This window comes from Mesoplodon mirus (assembly GCF_964341445.2).
Source record: "Mesoplodon mirus genome assembly, chromosome: 11".
NCBI classification, from domain to species: domain Eukaryota; kingdom Metazoa; phylum Chordata; class Mammalia; order Artiodactyla; family Ziphiidae; genus Mesoplodon; species Mesoplodon mirus.
The window spans coordinates 61,220,716-61,236,887 of record NC_138987.1 but is presented as its reverse complement, the minus strand read 5'-3'; the positions used below and the strand labels follow the sequence as shown (position 1 = coordinate 61,236,887).

Here is a 16,172-nt window from a genome sequence, read left to right as displayed (position 1 = left end):
AGCAAAAATAAAACAAACAAACAAAAAACTTCAATTATGACTAGGCCCAGCTTCTGCATTAGGAAGGAGTCTGGTACCTTCCATTTTCTTTTATGTTTTGGCTATTTTCTTTGCTCTGGGAATCCGTTATAGCATTTGCATTAATTCTGTACCTTTCTCTTCTGAGTTATTTTGAACTGGAAAAAGGTATTTCCAATACCTGGAAATCCACTGTCCATTTTTCAAAGACGGTTGGTTGGTGAAATAGGAAGAAAACAGGGTGTGGATCATATGTAAATTTATGTAGATTAATGCACACTGATGACATCTTTTCTCCTCTTCTACAACCAGACTAGGTAAATAAGAGACATTGGATGATCATCAATGGTTGAATTAATAAAAACTTAAAGCATAATTGCCAGGTTTGCAAGATCATAGGGTTTTAGTGAGGGTAAAAAAAAGATAAGGTATGTAAAGCAGTTCTTCTCAAACTTTAACATGCATAGGAATCATCTGGGGAGCTTGTTAAACTGCAGACTTCTGCTTCAGTAAGCCTGGGTTGGGACCCAAGATTCTGCATTTCTAATAAGCTCCCAGGTGATTCAGATGCTGCTGGTCTGTGGACCTCACTTTGGATAGCATTTAGCTTGTTGCCTGGCACATAGTAGTACAGCTGACTCTTAAATCGGGGGTGGGGAGGGTTAGGGTCTCCAACCCTCTGTCCAGTGGCAAATCCACCTATAATTTTACAGTTGAAGGCCCTCTGTATCTGTGCTTCCACATCTGCACATTCAGGCACCCATGGATCATGTAGTAGCAGTACGTACTTATTGAAAAAAATCTTGAGTTTAGGTGGACCAGGGAGTTCAAACCTGTGTTGTTGAAAGGTCAACTGTACTTGATCAATGTTGTTACTAAGTGACACCAGATAGTTTGTGAGGGTCAAAAAGACCCTCTACCACCAAATATCTTCTCCACCATTGTCTGAAAACTCCTGTGTTTTTATTGTGTAACATCTTTTTAAAAAGTGAATGTCCCTGGGAGCACTAGTGAGTGTGAATTAGACCAATTAATTTGCTGCCCTCACAGCTCTCAGAAATCAGCAGTGAAGGGTTTAGAATTGCTGCTGCTGCTTCTAGTTCTTCTTTGCCAGCTTTACTGAAGTATAATTTATAAAATTGTACAATAAATAAAGTTCACCAGTTTTAAATTTTGCTGAGTTTTGGCAAATGGAGACAGTTGTGTAACCACCACCACAGTTATAGAGCATTTCTGTCACCTCAAAAAGTTCCCTCATGGGACTTCCCTGGTGGCGCAGTGGCTAAGAATCCACCTGCCAATGCAGGGGACACGGGTTCAATCCCTGGTCCGGGAGGATCCCACATGCCGCGGAGCAACTAAGTCCGTGCGCCACAACTACTGAGCCTGCGCTCTAGGGCCCGCGTGCTGCAACTACTGAAGCCCACGCACCTAGAGCCCGTGCTCTGCAACAAGAGAAGCCACCACAATGAGAAGTCTGCGCACCGCAACGAAGAGTAGCTCCTGCTCTCCACAACTAGAGAAACTCCACGCACAGCAACGAAGACCCAATGCAAAAAAAAAGAAAAAAAAAGTGCCCTCATTTCCCCCTACACGGACTAGAAATTCTAATGGGGGGATAAGGAAGGGAATTTCAGAGTCAGAGTGGAGGAAGACCAACAAGCTCCAGTTGCTTCAGTTTTGCCTGGGAAGCAGGAGATCACAACCCTGCATCCTCTGTGCCTCCTCTCCACCCCAAGAGTGCTTTGGCAGATCTTCAAATCCCAGCTGAGTTGGATGTGTATTTTGTACCTTGTTAATTTAGAATGACCTACTCATCCCCGTTTGCCCAGAACTTTACTGGTTTTAGCACTCAAATACCCATGTCCAGAAAACTCATCTTAGGTCCCAGACAAACCATGATGGTTGGTCACCCTAGCTGTGACGTTCATGCCATTGTTTCTAAGCCTGAGGTTGCCATCTCAGAGTCACTCCTCTCATGTGAGCACATAGTAGGTACTCGATAAATGAGTCTGTGGATGGACACAAATGAACCTCAGTTGTAGGCAGCTGCAGATTCCTGGCCTGGAGAACAGGAGACCTGTGTTCTGGTCCTGGCTCTGCCAGGTTTGCAGTGGTGTGATCCTAGGAAAGTGGTTTCTCACTCTAGGTTTGTTTCCTCCACTGCAAAATAGAGGATCTTTAGTCATTTCTGCCTCTACTGTGATACTGCTCTCCCTGTACATGGGATTATGTTCTGATGTCACTTCCACTCAGCTTTCTCTCTCTCTCTCGCCTCTTGCTTTTTATCCCCTTCAAATATATATATATTTAGTAGATCAATAATTTATGTAAGGGCAGGTTGGTAATGGAATTGCTGATGGGCCAGGTTTATGCAGAGTGCTTCTGTGAGAGCAATAGAGTTTGGACCTTGAACCAAGCAGCTGTGGCTGGGAGTTGGAGAATCAAGTCTCTATCTTCAGCTAAGTGTTTGTGATTACCTAATTTGCTCTTTGTGCATGCCTGGGAGGGAAGACGGTGGGCATAGGGAGCCTGCTGTTCAGGAATTTTCCTGGGTGGATGAGGGGGTACCCTGGGAAATAGGATTTTAAAGCTTCTTGTCCACTGGAGGCAGTTATTTCCAGCTGAGATAGTGCCCAGGAAAGAGCATCCCAGGGTCTTATTCGGTATTCTAGCACAGAAGAAGGAATAAAAGGAGAAATACCAGGACTTGGGCTGGAACCTGTGGCCACCTTAGGGTCAGGAAGCTGCATTTTTCTGTTCCTGGTTCTGCCATGTGCTGTCTGTGGAACTAGGGGCACATTGTGTAACCTCTCTGAGCCTCGGTGTTTGTCTCTAATTTTCCTTTTTAATGGAGGGAGTCTGCACTGCCTACCACACAGGGTGGTGTGATTCAATGAGGTGACACAGGTGGGAGTTCACTGAATGAATGAAATATCAGGTGTTATCACTAACTTTAATCTTTGGACCTGTGTCCAAAGATGGCGTCTGATTCATGGGGGGAGGGAAGTGGAGAGAAATTTGGGGATTTTGTCTGCTTAGTTCTTCCAATAATGTCATCAATACCCCCTGGCTCTGAACAAGATAGGAAGGGTAGGTTCGAGAGAGGTACTACTTCTTTGGTCAGAAGACACCCCAGCCTAACTTCCTCTTTGACAATATTCCTGACTTTTGGAAAAAGCTTTTCCTTGGCTATAAAGTCTGCTCCTTCTGCCCTCATTTCCAAATTTTGGGGGCAATGGAGCAAGAACTCTGCTTGAACCCCTCAGCTAAGGCCAGCCAGATACCCCTTCCTACCTAGAGGGGGCTTTCTCATGCGACTGAGTGTCTCCCTCTGGGGCTGCAGGCCTGTGAAGGGTTAAGCGAGCCACACCCTCATCAGGAATAGCCTCGGACTTTGTGCTGAGCCACCATCTCAGGGCTCGCCTGGCTTGACTGGCACAGGGAGCCCTGGCTGGAGGAGGCTGCACAGAGGAAGGTCAGAATCGTGGACACTGGGAAGAAGAGGGTCGAATATTTCCTGTCTTCCCTGACACCATGGACAGCTCCCAGTAACGAGGGCACCTCTCCAGCCTTGGGGCCTGGGACTCCTATGCCCCCTTCCTGTCAAATTGGGATTTCATCCACCATTCTCCAAGAGACACTGAAGTTACACCCTAGTTCCAGTGTTGGGTGAGTCCTTCCTTAACCTGCCTCTACTCCTCTTTTCACATCTTTGGGTGCCCCATGTGGGGGCTGCTTTTCTTCCCTCTTCCCCACCCCCAACCAATCTTATTCCCATTCCTTTCAAATCTAAATCCAAAGAAGATGCCTTCTCCCAGCCCTGCTTCTGCTTCTCTCCCTTCCCTACCAAGTTATTTAAAATCTTAACTTTTTTTTTTTAATCTAGAAAATGTGGGATGATAATAGTGTCTACTTCATGGGGATATTGTAAGCATCAAGTGAATTCGTGTATGTAAAGTGTTTAGAGCCTGCCTAGCCCGTAGTACATACTACCTGATGGCTAAAGGTTGCTATAATCAGTATTCTTATTGCTCCCTCCATTGTGACTTTACAGGAAGTGACAGGTGCTCCCTTTTCCCGAAGCTTGGGGAAGGCAGAGTGAAGGGAGAAGGCAGCCTGTGCCCACTTCTTGCCCCACCTTCCCTTCCTGCTTCCCTCCCTTCCCCCAGTCAGTTTCAGCGATGCAGGACAGGAGGATGTGGCTCTTTTATTCCTGTTAGGGAGTGGCATTGACCACTGTAATAGTCCTGTCCTGCACCAGGTCGCCCTGCCTACTCAATCCCCCAGGAAAGACGGAGGAGGGCTGGGCTTCCACTCTAGGGAGCACCTGCCATATACCTAGTGCGTGGAGGCCGAGCCGCACGGTGTCCCCTGCCCCTCTGACTCTGCTTTTCCTTGCCCATTCCCACTAGCTACTAAAAAGCTAGGTGTGTCCCTCTGGGGCAAAGTCCATGCCAGAAGCTTATGGTCATGGGTGTAAAATCTGGACATGGAAATATAGGGACAGACGTGTAGGCACATGCAGAAGTCCTGACAGCTACTTGCTTGTTGGGGAAACAAACCTCATTTTCATTTCTTTGGGGTATTCCAGCCTTTTACGGAGGAACTCCCGTCTCTGTCCTTGAGCTCATCACCTCTTCCAGTCCCCATTTAAAAAATGAATCTCACTGTAGCAATGAGACAGGAGGAAAGACACTGGCACAATTTTTCAAAGGGGTATGGGTGTGCTGGGTGACTGAAACGGGGGCTGTGAGAGGTGGGGAGTTGAGAAGGAGAATGGGGGACAAAGAGTCAGGGAGTCTGGACCCTGACCTCAGCCTCAGTGCAGGAGGGAGGGAGCTTTTGGTGCCTGGCTGTGGCATGAAGTTTGCTTACCCTTTCCTCCCCAGCCCTCTCCCCTGCAAGCACAAGGATGCTCCCCCAGCTGCTGCCTACTGGGTGCCTTCTTTACCCTGGTGGTCCTGCCCCACCCCCACCAACCCTAATTCAGGGTGCAGAGGATTCCCTCGCCTCCCACCAGGAGTTTCTGCAGCCTCCACTGTTAGCTTGGGCTGGTCCAGAGGCCTTTCCCAGGTTGGGGGCTCTCTCTAGGGCCAGGACTGGGGGAGGGGAAAGCTCTCTTAGGTCCTTCTGCCTTCCTCCCCTCAAACAGTTACTGGCCTCTAAAGCTGAGCAGACATCAACAAACTGATCCCAGGATCAGTCGCTCCTCTGGACATGACTCTCCTGGAAGGGTCCATTGGGGTGGAGGACCTTGTGCTCCTGGAACCCCTGGAGCAGGAGTCTCTGATCAAGAACCTCCAGCTGCGCTATGAAAAAGGGGAGATTTATGTGAGTGTTTACGGGTGCCCCTGCCTGCGGCCGTGTGGCCAGAGAGTTCACGTGCCTCCCCCAACCCCCACCCTCGCTCATTCCCTTCATCTTCCCTGGCTCCAGACCTACATTGGGAACGTGTTGGTCTCAATGAATCCCTACCAACAGCTGCCCATCTATGGCCCAGAGTTCATTGCCAGATACAGGGACTATACCTTCTACGAGCTGAAGCCCCATGTGTGAGTAGAGGGACCGAGGAGAGGTGACAGGGCCCCAGCTCGCTATGATGACACATCCTAATTTCCTCTTTCCTTCCTCCTGAAGGAGGTTCTCCAGCTGCCCCTTCCTCCCTTGGCCCTCTGGAGGCCCCTTCCTAGGCCTGTCACTTGCCTTGGTCTGGTCCAAGTGGGGAGGGCAAATGAGTCTGGGGGTTGCGGGTCGAGTGAAAGATGTTGTCCTGGACTGGTCCCACACTAGTCACCACCCACTTCCTCCCCACAAGCTATGCACTGGCAAATGTGGCGTACCAGTCACTGAGGGACCAGGACAAAGACCAGTGTATCCTCATCACGGGCGAGAGTGGAGCTGGCAAGACAGGTGAGGCGCCCGGGGCGGGAAGCCATGGGGTCACTGCTAGAACTACCCCCTTGTCTCTTTCCAAGCCAGGCCCAGTTCTGCCTCCACCCCCTGAAATTCCTCCCTGGCTTTTTCTGACTCTGAGTGGTGTGAGGTGCTGGGATGAGGGAGGTCAAGGGCATTGGTGGGGACCCACGTGAGGGTTTCTCTTGCAGAGGCTAGTAAACTGGTGATGAGTTACGTGGCGGCTGTCTGTGGGGAAGGGGAACGGGTGAACTCTGTGAAGGAACAACTGCTTCAGTCAAATCCAGTGCTGGAGGGTGAGAAGTCCAGTCTCTGCCCTCTCCACCCCCACCCCACCCGACCGTCCCCAGTGTTCCCCAGATGGCTGTTCTTGCTCAGCCTGAGAAACCTGAGATCGGCCTCATGGTTGGAGGGCCTTCCCCTTCCCCTGCTCTGGAGTCCCTCTTCTCGCCTCAGCCATCGTATTCCCCCTCTCCTCATCTCCGCAGCTTTTGGCAATGCCAAGACCATTCGCAACAACAACTCCTCTCGATTTGTGAGTGAACCTCTCCCCAGACTGGGACAAGAGGGTGTGGCGCCTTGAGAGGGAGGAACAAGGCACAGATCCCTCCTGGACAGGGTGGTGAGAAGAGGAGGAAGCCAAGTCTCTCTCTCTCTCTCTCTCTCTCTCTCTCTCTCTCTCTCTCTCTGGTCTCTGAAGGGAAAATACATGGATGTTGAGTTTGACTTCAAGGGATCCCCCCTTGGTGGCGTCATCACAAACTGTACGTGTCTCCCCATCCCACTTAACACCTGTCCCACCTGCCCCACGGTGTTCCTTTTGGCTAATCTGCTGCTGTAGGAAGGAGGAATGTTAGACTACCAGGCTTCCCAACCACTAGGAACACTAGGGATGAGGGCAGGATTAGAGGGAAGCTGCAGTACCTCCCAGGTCCTCAGAACATTATTTTCAAATTCTCTGCCAGATCTGCTTGAGAAATCCCGCGTGGTGAAGCAACTTAAAGGAGAAAGGAACTTCCACATCTTCTATCAGCTACTGGCTGGAGCAGATCCACAGCTGCTGAGTATGTGCCTGCCCCCGACACATGGCAGAACACCCCTAGCCTCCATTCAATGCCCAGAACCCCTGGGCCCCTCTGGATCCCTGTAGCCCTCTTCCCTTGAATCTCAGGGCAGTCCCCACCCTGAATCTCATCCACCCATTGTTGGGAACAAATCCCTTGACCTCTGTGTTCTCTTCCTTTTCTGGGGTTTTATTGCTAGGAATAAGCCTTCTTACCTCTTCACTGCTCTTATTTCTCTGTCTTGTCTGGATTCCTCTTTCCCCAAGCTGGCTTCAAAAATGGAACACTTATTTCCATCTACCATCTCTCCTATCTTCAATTTAAGGGACTTTATCCATAGCTCAGCAGGAAAGCAGGCAGGATGTTACAAGTGTTGAAGAACTTTCAATGAGCTCTAGCTGAAGTTGCCCTGGGTCTACATCTGCCTTGCCCAGGACCTTGTCCTTGATTTTCTCTTCTTAGATAGTTCTGTGGAGGTTCCATTCAATCATTCATCAAACATCTCTTGAACACCTACTATGCTTGAACATTGTGCTAGCTTCTAGGGATACAGAGGTGAGTAAGAGACCTTGTCCTCGAAGAACTTAGTCTTCTAGGGATGGCAGATGCATGAACAGCTACATCGCAATACAGTGTGATCAGTGCCAATAGGCTCTGCAGCTGGCTAGAGGGGCAGAAGGCATGGAGCACCTTACGTTGTCTTGGGGAAGAGACCATCTCAGCCTGGATGCTGGATGGGCCTGAGGTGGCTCTGGCTGGGCGTTACTGCAGGGTCTGATGGGACTTAAAGCCCTGCCAGAGCTTCCCCTCTCAATCCCCCCTCTAACTGTGGGCACTGTGGGTATCTGGCCCCCAAAAACCTGTCCCTTTGGTTTCTGGTTATTCTATGCTGGACTTGTGCCTGTCTCCTTTCCCCCTCCTAGAGATCTCTATGGTTCAAGAGCCCCCACAGGTCTCATCCTCCCTCCTGGCTTAATTGTCTTGATTGTATTCCATTTGTCTGAATCATAGGTACTAGAGTTGTGCTCTAGCTGATTCTCACTCACTGATTTAAGTTGAGTCTGGGTGGGGCCTCCCTCCCTGGTGTCATCATCCCAGGGCCTTTCTGACTCTTCTCCTTCCAGACACCCCTATTTAGCAGGCTCTTGTTTCAAAATTTGTGTCTCAGGGGAAACTGCCATTAAACTCTAGTTTGAGGGTCACTCCCTGATTCTCAGATCATTTGAATAGCAGATAACTGATACCCTTCAAGCTCCATGATTAACCCATTCCTTCCCATCTCAGGTGAACGGCTTTGACCATTCCCTTGATTCATTTATTAAAAAGAAAAAAGTTCCTGCATGCCAGCCAGGCACACAGAATATGAAGATGAAAAACACAGTCCCAACACACAAGTTATTCATTTGTAGGAGGGACAGAAAAAACCCCAAAGCCCAGCCCATGTGATGTGGTCTGGGGTAGAGATGCACAATGGGGGAACACAAGAGGGCCATTTGGCTCAGCTACACGCAGAGAAAACCTTCCCGAAGGGAGTCAGGGTTGGGGAACGTAGTATCTGTCACTTGGTTGGTGCTTTGTGAACAAATAATGGGTGCGCCAACCTGGGCCTAGGGCGAGGCCTCGAGGCTGGGGGTGGGTGGGAGATGTGTGCTCACCCTTCTTTCCTCACCTTCATCCTCCCAGAACCATTGAGAACTGAGCAGGACAGAGAGGTTTCTTGTTTGTTTTTATTGTTTGGAACCCTGAGGGCGGGGAAAAGAGTAGAATGAGGCTTTTCTTTCATAAAAGTTGGGGAAAACCTCAACAATTATGAACACCCAAACCCTAAATACCACTTAAAAATGTAGTCTATCATCACAGGAATTAGTGATCCCAAAACAAAAGAGGCAGGGGAAGAACCTAAAACAAAAATGGCTCCTCTGAATAAATGAATGAACCAACCTCTAGGACAAGGACCATGAGGGTCAAGGCTGGAGGACTCCAGAAAGCATGTGTACTGACCCTTTTCCCTCATGCTGGCCCTCCCAGAGGCCCTGAAGCTTGAGCGGGACACAAATGGCTATGCCTACCTGAACCCGGGGGCATCCAGGGTGGATGGCATGGACGACACTGCCAACTTCAAGGCCCTTCAGGTGAGTACCTGGGATGGGCCATTAGGCCATGCCCTGAGCCCAGGCTCTGGCTTTGAGAAGGGAGGCATTGGACTGGCACCGCAGTTCAGCTTTGGACTTCTCCTTTCTCTCCAAGAGTGCGATGACTGTGATTGGGTTCTCCAAGGAGGAGATTCGGCAGGTGCTAGAGGTGGTGGCCCTGGTGTTGAAGCTGGGGAATGTGGAACTGGCAGACGAGTTCCAGGCCAATGGGGTACCAGCAAGTGGCATCCGTGATGGGAGAGGTCTGCACCCAACCAGCTCCCTGAATCTCCTGCTACAATTTCTGTTCTTCCACCATCTCCAGCATAATAGACCTCACTCTGATTCAGTCCCCCTCTGCCCACTCAGGAGTTCTTCCCCAAACATACTCATTTAGAACTCCCTGTGAGGCATATTGGAATGAGGTTTTGATGTTTGGTAGACCTAGGTTCTGGGACCTCTCTGAGTCTCAGTGGATTCTTTGCAGAAATGGGGACAATTACACTCATTTCAGGAGATTCTCATATTAAAGGAGATAATGCCTGTCAAGATCTCCCTTTCCTCCTCCTCCCCAGAGATTCCTCCAGAGCCATGTTCTGGATTGGCTGTAAGGACTTCCCCAGTAAGACCCAGGAACAGCAGGCTCTCAGCAGTTTCACTTTTCAGCCCTCCCTCCCTCCCCTGGGAGCAAGCCCTCTCTCAGGCCATGTTGTATTTCCTCATCACTCCAGGTATTCAAGAGATTGGGGAAATGGTGGGTTTGAATTCAGTGGAACTAGAGAGAGCTTTGTGCTCAAGGACCATGGAAACGGCCAAAGAAAAAGTGGTCACTGCACTGAATGTCGTCCAGGTGAGGGGCCCTGTGGGAGGAGGCTGTGTTTTGAGTCTGTTCTGTGGCTGCCACACTAACCAGTTGGCACTGCCCTGCAGGCTCAGTACGCTCGGGATGCTCTGGCTAAGAACATCTACAGCCGCCTTTTCAACTGGCTAGTGAATCGAATCAATGAGAGTATCCAGGTGAGAGACTGCCCTCCTCCCTCAGCACTCTCCTCTGCCCGCCCCATGCCTTGGGTTCTGAGATGAACGGAGTAAGGAGGATAGGGTGTATTTATTTATTTACGATAATGTAGAGTTTTGGAAACATCTCTGTTTTTTTGAGTTCATCTATTTGGGTTCCCTACTTACCAACTGTGTGGTCTTTCAGTTTCACAGAGATTCTGAACCTCAGTTTCCCGATTTGGGAAATGAGACACACTAATGCCTACTTGTTTCACAGGATTTAGTGAGGATCAGATGAAATTGTGTACATGGTTACCATATAACCCAGCAATTCTACTCCTAAGTATATATCCAAAAGAACTGAAAACAGATGTCCACATAAAAACCTGTGCATAAATGTTCATAGAGGCATTATTCATAATAGCCAAGAAGTGGAAACAACCCCAGTGTACATCAACTAATGAATGGATAAACAAAATGTGGTATATCCATACAGTGGGATATTATTTGGCCATCAAAAGGCATGAAGTGCTGATACATGCTCACCGTGGATGAACCTTGGAAACATGTTGAGTGAAAGAAGCCAGACACAAATGGTCACATTTTGTATAATTCCATTTATATGAAATGTCCAGAGTAAGCAATCCATCGGGATGGGAAGTAGGTCAATGGTTGCCAGGGGAATAGGGAGTGACTGCTAATGGGTTACGTATATAAGATTTCACCTGAGGATGATGAAAATGCTCTGGAATTTAGTGGTGGTGGTGGTTGTATACCTTTTGAATATACTGGAAAAAAAATCCCACTGAGTTGTATACTTTTAAAGGGTAAATTTTATGGTGTGCAAATTAGGTCAAAATAGAGCTATTATTAAAAAATTCGTATGTGAAAGTGCCATCAATTTAGAATCTGTTACCAGAAGGCAGCAGGGTAACATAGGATTTGAATCTAGATTTGGGTAAATGCTTAGCTCTTTTGAAGTTCGATTTTTTTTCATCTGTAGAATGGGAATAATCACACCTTACAGGGATAGATGGATTAATGAAATAAGATCATAGGATTTTTTTGTAAAATGCTCTACAAATATAAGGGATGGTTATTTTTCCGAGAAGATTTTAACGTCTTTCTACTTTGTACCATGGGAGCATTTTCCTGGAATCTATTACATCTTCCTTTTCCTCCTTTCCTCACTCTTTGCTTGTCCTTCAGCATACAGAGGAAGAGGGAGAGTAAAATTACACCAATTCCTTTCCAGCTTGGTCAAGCTCACCCAAATTCTGTTTGCTCCCTGCTTTACTCACATCCCAGAGGGGCCTGGCCTGGTGTGTAGAGGGCCAGTCCTCAGATTTATCTTTTCCTCCTCTTCAGGTGAGCACTGGGGAGAAAAGGAAGGTCATGGGGGTCCTGGATATCTATGGCTTTGAAATATTAGAGGTGAGAGAGCTTCAGCAACCTCAGCACCCTGCTTCCTGAGGGTTAGGAGCAGCAGGCTCAAAGCGGGGTGTGAGAGAGGGGAGGTGGGGCTGAGACGGAGGAAGTGTCTTGGGCTGAGCTGGTCTCACTCTCTAACCTGTGTACCCACCACAGGATAATAGCTTTGAGCAATTTGTGATCAACTACTGCAATGAGAAGCTACAGCAGGTGTTCACAGAGATAACGCTGAAAGAGGAGCAAGAGGAATATAAGAGAGAGGTAAACGAGGACTTCCTGCTTCCCCTCTCTCAGATGACTTCTAGGCGTGTGCCAGATCTTTCTCCTTCATCACAGCTTCCTCTCAATTGTCCCCAGATGAGAACACTAAGGACAAAAAGTTTCCCTTGCACAGCTGAATATTCCAGCATTGCCAAGAAGCCCTAATTCTCTGCTTTCCACCCCCAGTTCCCCATCCTGCCCTCCAGGCCAGGAGAGGAAGGGAGCAGATTGATGGAAGGGTGTCGGGGTGGGTAGGGGTGGGGGAGAGGCCTGACAAGAGTGAAGTGACAGCTGTGCTTGGCCCAGGGCAGGCTGTGAGCCGAATCTAGAAGGGGCATTTCTCCTGGGCTTGGCACCCTACCACATCCCTTTCGGTGCCCTTCTCTGACGTCTCAGAATCTTTTGTCTCCTCTGGGCTGGACTGATGTTGCCGTCCCCTCTTGTATGACCCAGACTTCCTCACCAGAAATGCCCCGTGGCTCAAAGTTTCCATACTCCTTCCCCTGGTCAGCGAAAACCCGCACCCCATCCCCACCCCACCGCCCATTTTCTATGGCTAAGTGTTAGAAAAACTCTCTGATTGAGCTAATTCACTCCAAAGTGTGAATGGCTGAGTCTCAGTCATCAAAACCCTCCCAGGGATGTTCCCTGTGAGCTCTCAGGAACCTGCTGTGGCAGAATTCCAGACAATGTGGTCACAACTAAAAGTTTTTTTTAGTTTTGTATGTTTTTACTTTAAAAATTTAAATTATCAAATAGATATACATTCCCATGCTTCAAGATTCAAAAAGCTTAAAAAGGTGTATAAAGAAAGGTCTAGGGCCTCCCTGGTGGCGCAGTGGTTGAGAGTCCGCCTGCCGATGCAGGGGATACGGGTTCGTGCCCCGGTCTGGGAGGATCCCATATGCCGCGGAGCGGCTGGGCCCGTGAGCCATGGCCGCTGAGCCTGTGCGTCCGGAGCCTGTGCTCCGCAACGGGAGAGGCCACAACAGTGAGAGGCCCGCGTACAGCAAAAAAAAAAGAAAGGTCTACTTCCCACCCCATCCCAGCTTCCTAGTTCTCCCCCCGCATCCAGAGGCAACTGAAGTCAGCCTCCTTCCAGAGGACTTCTATGTGTAATCAAAAAAATCTGTAAATATATTTTCCCTCAAAATTTATTCAAGTGGCAATGAATACACTCTGTTCTGCATCTTGCTTTCACCAGTTAACAAGAGACCTTTCTGTATCAGTACATGAAGATGCTTTTCTATAGCTGCATAGGATTGTTCATTTAGCCAGTTGGGGAAGGTATTTTGGGGATGAAGTGGGAGGGCAACTTTACTTAATTCCGCTCTGCATTTCCTGAAGACCTGTGAGGGAGGAGGAAGAGAAAGGCTCGTGTTCCCCAACCACACCTGGGAATGGCCTGAGCCTGGGAGGTCTGGCCCTTGGCTGGTCCAGAGCTCTCCTGTCTATATACCTGATACCCAGCAAAGCTCTAAATTAGAGATGCATGGTCTTATGGGTCTTCTGCTTCTATACCATTCTTGCTTTTTAAAAAACAAATTATACAGCCCCAAAGTATCATGTAGATCAGTGGTTCTGAAAGTGTGGTCCTGGACTAGCAGCAGGAGTATCCCCTGGGGACATGTTGGAAAGACAAATTCCCAGGCCCTATCCTAGACCTGCTGAATCAGAACCTGGGGGTGGGGCCCAGCAATCTGTATTTTAACAAGCCCTCCAGGTGATTGTGACGCACACTTGAGTTTGGGAATCACTGATGAAGGTCTTTGAAGATGTATCAAATTAGCTTTGTTGTTTGATGATAAACTCACCTATGTGCTTTGGTTCCATAGCTTGTTGCCAGAACAGTATGGCCATTTGCTCTTCTACATACTCAAGGACCCTTCCCCACTCCCACAGTGGGGTAATCTCAACATATTCCACTTCCTTCTCCAACCTACAGCACCTACATGGCTTTCTGCACTGTCTCGCCCTCTCTCACAACTGCTCTGGGTCCTCCCACACGTCTGCCCACCCATCCCACAAATTCTCCATCAACCTTGGAGGGATAAGGATGTGATTGATAGAAACCACACCAAGGACCCCTCTGAACTACACCGCTTTCTGATGGTCCTTGGTGGGGTGGGTGAAAGGGGGCCTGGTTCTGGTGAGACCGTTGGAGACTTGTCTTGGACCTGCTCCATGTAATTTGTCATCTCCCGTTGCCAGGGCATACCGTGGGTGAAGGTGGACTACTTTGATAATGGCATTATCTGTAACCTCATTGAGCATGTAAGTTATCTTTCTCTCATCTCTGGGACCTCTCCCTCCAGACTGCCTGAACACCCTTCCCCTGTCTCTCTCTCCCCTCCCCCCCACTTGTTAAGGATGGTAAAGAGGGCAAAGGATGAGGGGGCAGAGGGGCGGCAGTGAGGATGTGGACGTCTGGAAGGACCAGGTCTAGGTTGGGCTGATCTTGTTCCCCTGGCCAGAATCAACGAGGCATCCTGGCCATGCTGGACGAGGAGTGCCTGCGGCCTGGGGTGGTCAGTGACTCCACCTTCCTAGCAAAGCTGAACCAAGTCTTCTCCAAGCATGGCCACTATGAGAGCAAAGTCACCCAGAACGCCCAGCACCAGTATGACCACAGCATGGGCCTCAGCTGCTTCCGCATCTGCCACTATGCGGGCAAGGTGATGTCGCGGGGCTGGAGGGTGAAGACTAGGGCCTGGGCACAGGCTGAAGGCAATGGGGGGAGGCACTGGGGGGAGATGAGAACCAGGAACACTTCGCAGTGAGACTGGGGGGGCCACGCGCACGACAGACAATGTGGTGGGCTCTCCAGACCAAGAGCGGTTCCTGTACAGGTGACCTACAACGTGAACGGCTTCATCGACAAGAATAACGACCTACTCTTCCGGGACTTGTCCCAGGCCATGTGGAAGGCCCAGCACTCCCTCCTTCGGTCCTTGTTTCCTGAGGGTGATCCAAAGCAGGCGTCTCTCAAACGCCCCCCAACTGCTGGGGTCCAGTTCAAGGGTTCTGTGGCCATTCTCATGAAGAACCTGTATTCCAAGAAACCCAACTACATCAGGTGACATGCTGGGCACATAGGGGAACATGCTGCATTTGTGATGACACTTGCAGGGTCCATGCATGGTAGAACATGTCCGTGCGGGGGTGGGGGGCTGGTTGTCTCTGGAATAGGATACCAGAGCCCTTTTCCTCATGAAAAACAGAGGCAGCTGAGGAGCTGAGAGTCCTGTAGTGGGGAGAGCATCATGGTCAAATAGGACCATGCTATAGTGAGTGAAACTGGGAAGGCCAGTGTGTCTGCTTCCTCTGAAAGTTTTCAGCTAACGGGAATGTGTACAGAATAGAGGTGTAGAGACCAGGATGGGTGACACTGGCAAGGGTGTAGCTCCTGTAGCCCGGGCCTTGCCTCACCTCCCACCAGGTGTATAAAGCCCAATGAGCATCAGCGGCGAGGTGAGTTCTCCTCGGAGCTGGTGGCCGTCCAGGCTCGGTACCTGGGGCTGCTGGAGAATGTGCGGGTGCGACGAGCAGGCTATGCCTTCCGCCAGGCCTACGGGTCCTTCCTGGAAAGGTACCGATTGCTGAGCCGGAGCACTTGGCCTCACTGGGACGGTGGAGACCGGTAAGACTCAGTGGGAGACTGGGGAGAAGGAAAGGGCAGTGCAGGGAACCTCTGTGGGGGAAGAGACCAGGTGGTGCCATGTGTATCGCTGAAGCTCAGTGAAGGGATTCTCGGGGAAATGAATTGAATGATCACTTTTCAGAGGCTCTGAAGTCTGTTTGAACCCTGAACTCTTCTCCTGGGGTGAAAGGGGGTAGAGGAAAGGTGGGAGAGGACCCTCCCCTGGGATGCCCTTTGGCAGCTTTCCCCACCTGTTCCTGTAGGGAGGGGGTCGAGAAGCTCCTGGGGGAGCTGAATATGTCCTCAGAGGAGCTGGCCTTTGGGAAGACAAAGATCTTCATCAGAAGCCCCAAGACTGTGAGTTGGAGGGTGCATTTGCATTTGGTGGGCCTGGAAGGTGGAAGAGTTGGAGAGCCCACCTGAGTGAGAGGCTGGGCGACGGGAGCTTCTAGAACCTGGAATGAATAGTGGATGAGGAAGTCTCCCTGCAGGGACTTTATCTCTGGGAACTGAGTTCTTGGGTTCCTGCCCTACCTGCCCTGAGCCCTGGAATTAGGTGTGCTTGCATTGCTGGTCTGAACGCCTCTGCCTGAAGCAGGACTCCTTGAGAGTCAGGGTGTCTGAGTTTCCAAGTCTTAGCACAATGCCTGCTAAAGAGTCAGAGCTCAGTAGCTGCTTATTAAATGAATGAATGCATAAATGAATAAGAGG

General features: G+C 49.7%; 1 protein-coding gene across 1 annotated transcript in view; it reads left to right on the top strand.

Moving 5' to 3' along the window:
• Positions 1-5,218: 5,218 nt before the first annotated feature.
• The window catches only part of MYO1A (myosin IA), a gene marked incomplete at its 3' end in the record, with an annotated part of 28,589 nt that continues 17,635 nt past the window's right edge, over positions 5,219-16,172 (top strand). Inside the window, exons 1-18 of the mRNA XM_082635321.1 lie at positions 5,219-5,352; positions 5,458-5,573; positions 5,837-5,931; positions 6,126-6,230; positions 6,423-6,469; positions 6,635-6,698; positions 6,900-6,998; positions 9,027-9,130; positions 9,246-9,393; positions 9,862-9,980; positions 10,061-10,147; positions 11,498-11,563; positions 11,717-11,821; positions 14,033-14,095; positions 14,296-14,496; positions 14,671-14,897; positions 15,261-15,461; positions 15,725-15,818. Coding sequence (XP_082491447.1) covers positions 5,239-5,352; positions 5,458-5,573; positions 5,837-5,931; positions 6,126-6,230; positions 6,423-6,469; positions 6,635-6,698; positions 6,900-6,998; positions 9,027-9,130; positions 9,246-9,393; positions 9,862-9,980; positions 10,061-10,147; positions 11,498-11,563; positions 11,717-11,821; positions 14,033-14,095; positions 14,296-14,496; positions 14,671-14,897; positions 15,261-15,461; positions 15,725-15,818 — 2,055 coding nt within the window. The 5' untranslated portion in view covers positions 5,219-5,238. The remainder of the gene's footprint in view (positions 5,353-5,457; positions 5,574-5,836; positions 5,932-6,125; positions 6,231-6,422; positions 6,470-6,634; positions 6,699-6,899; positions 6,999-9,026; positions 9,131-9,245; positions 9,394-9,861; positions 9,981-10,060; positions 10,148-11,497; positions 11,564-11,716; positions 11,822-14,032; positions 14,096-14,295; positions 14,497-14,670; positions 14,898-15,260; positions 15,462-15,724; positions 15,819-16,172) is intronic.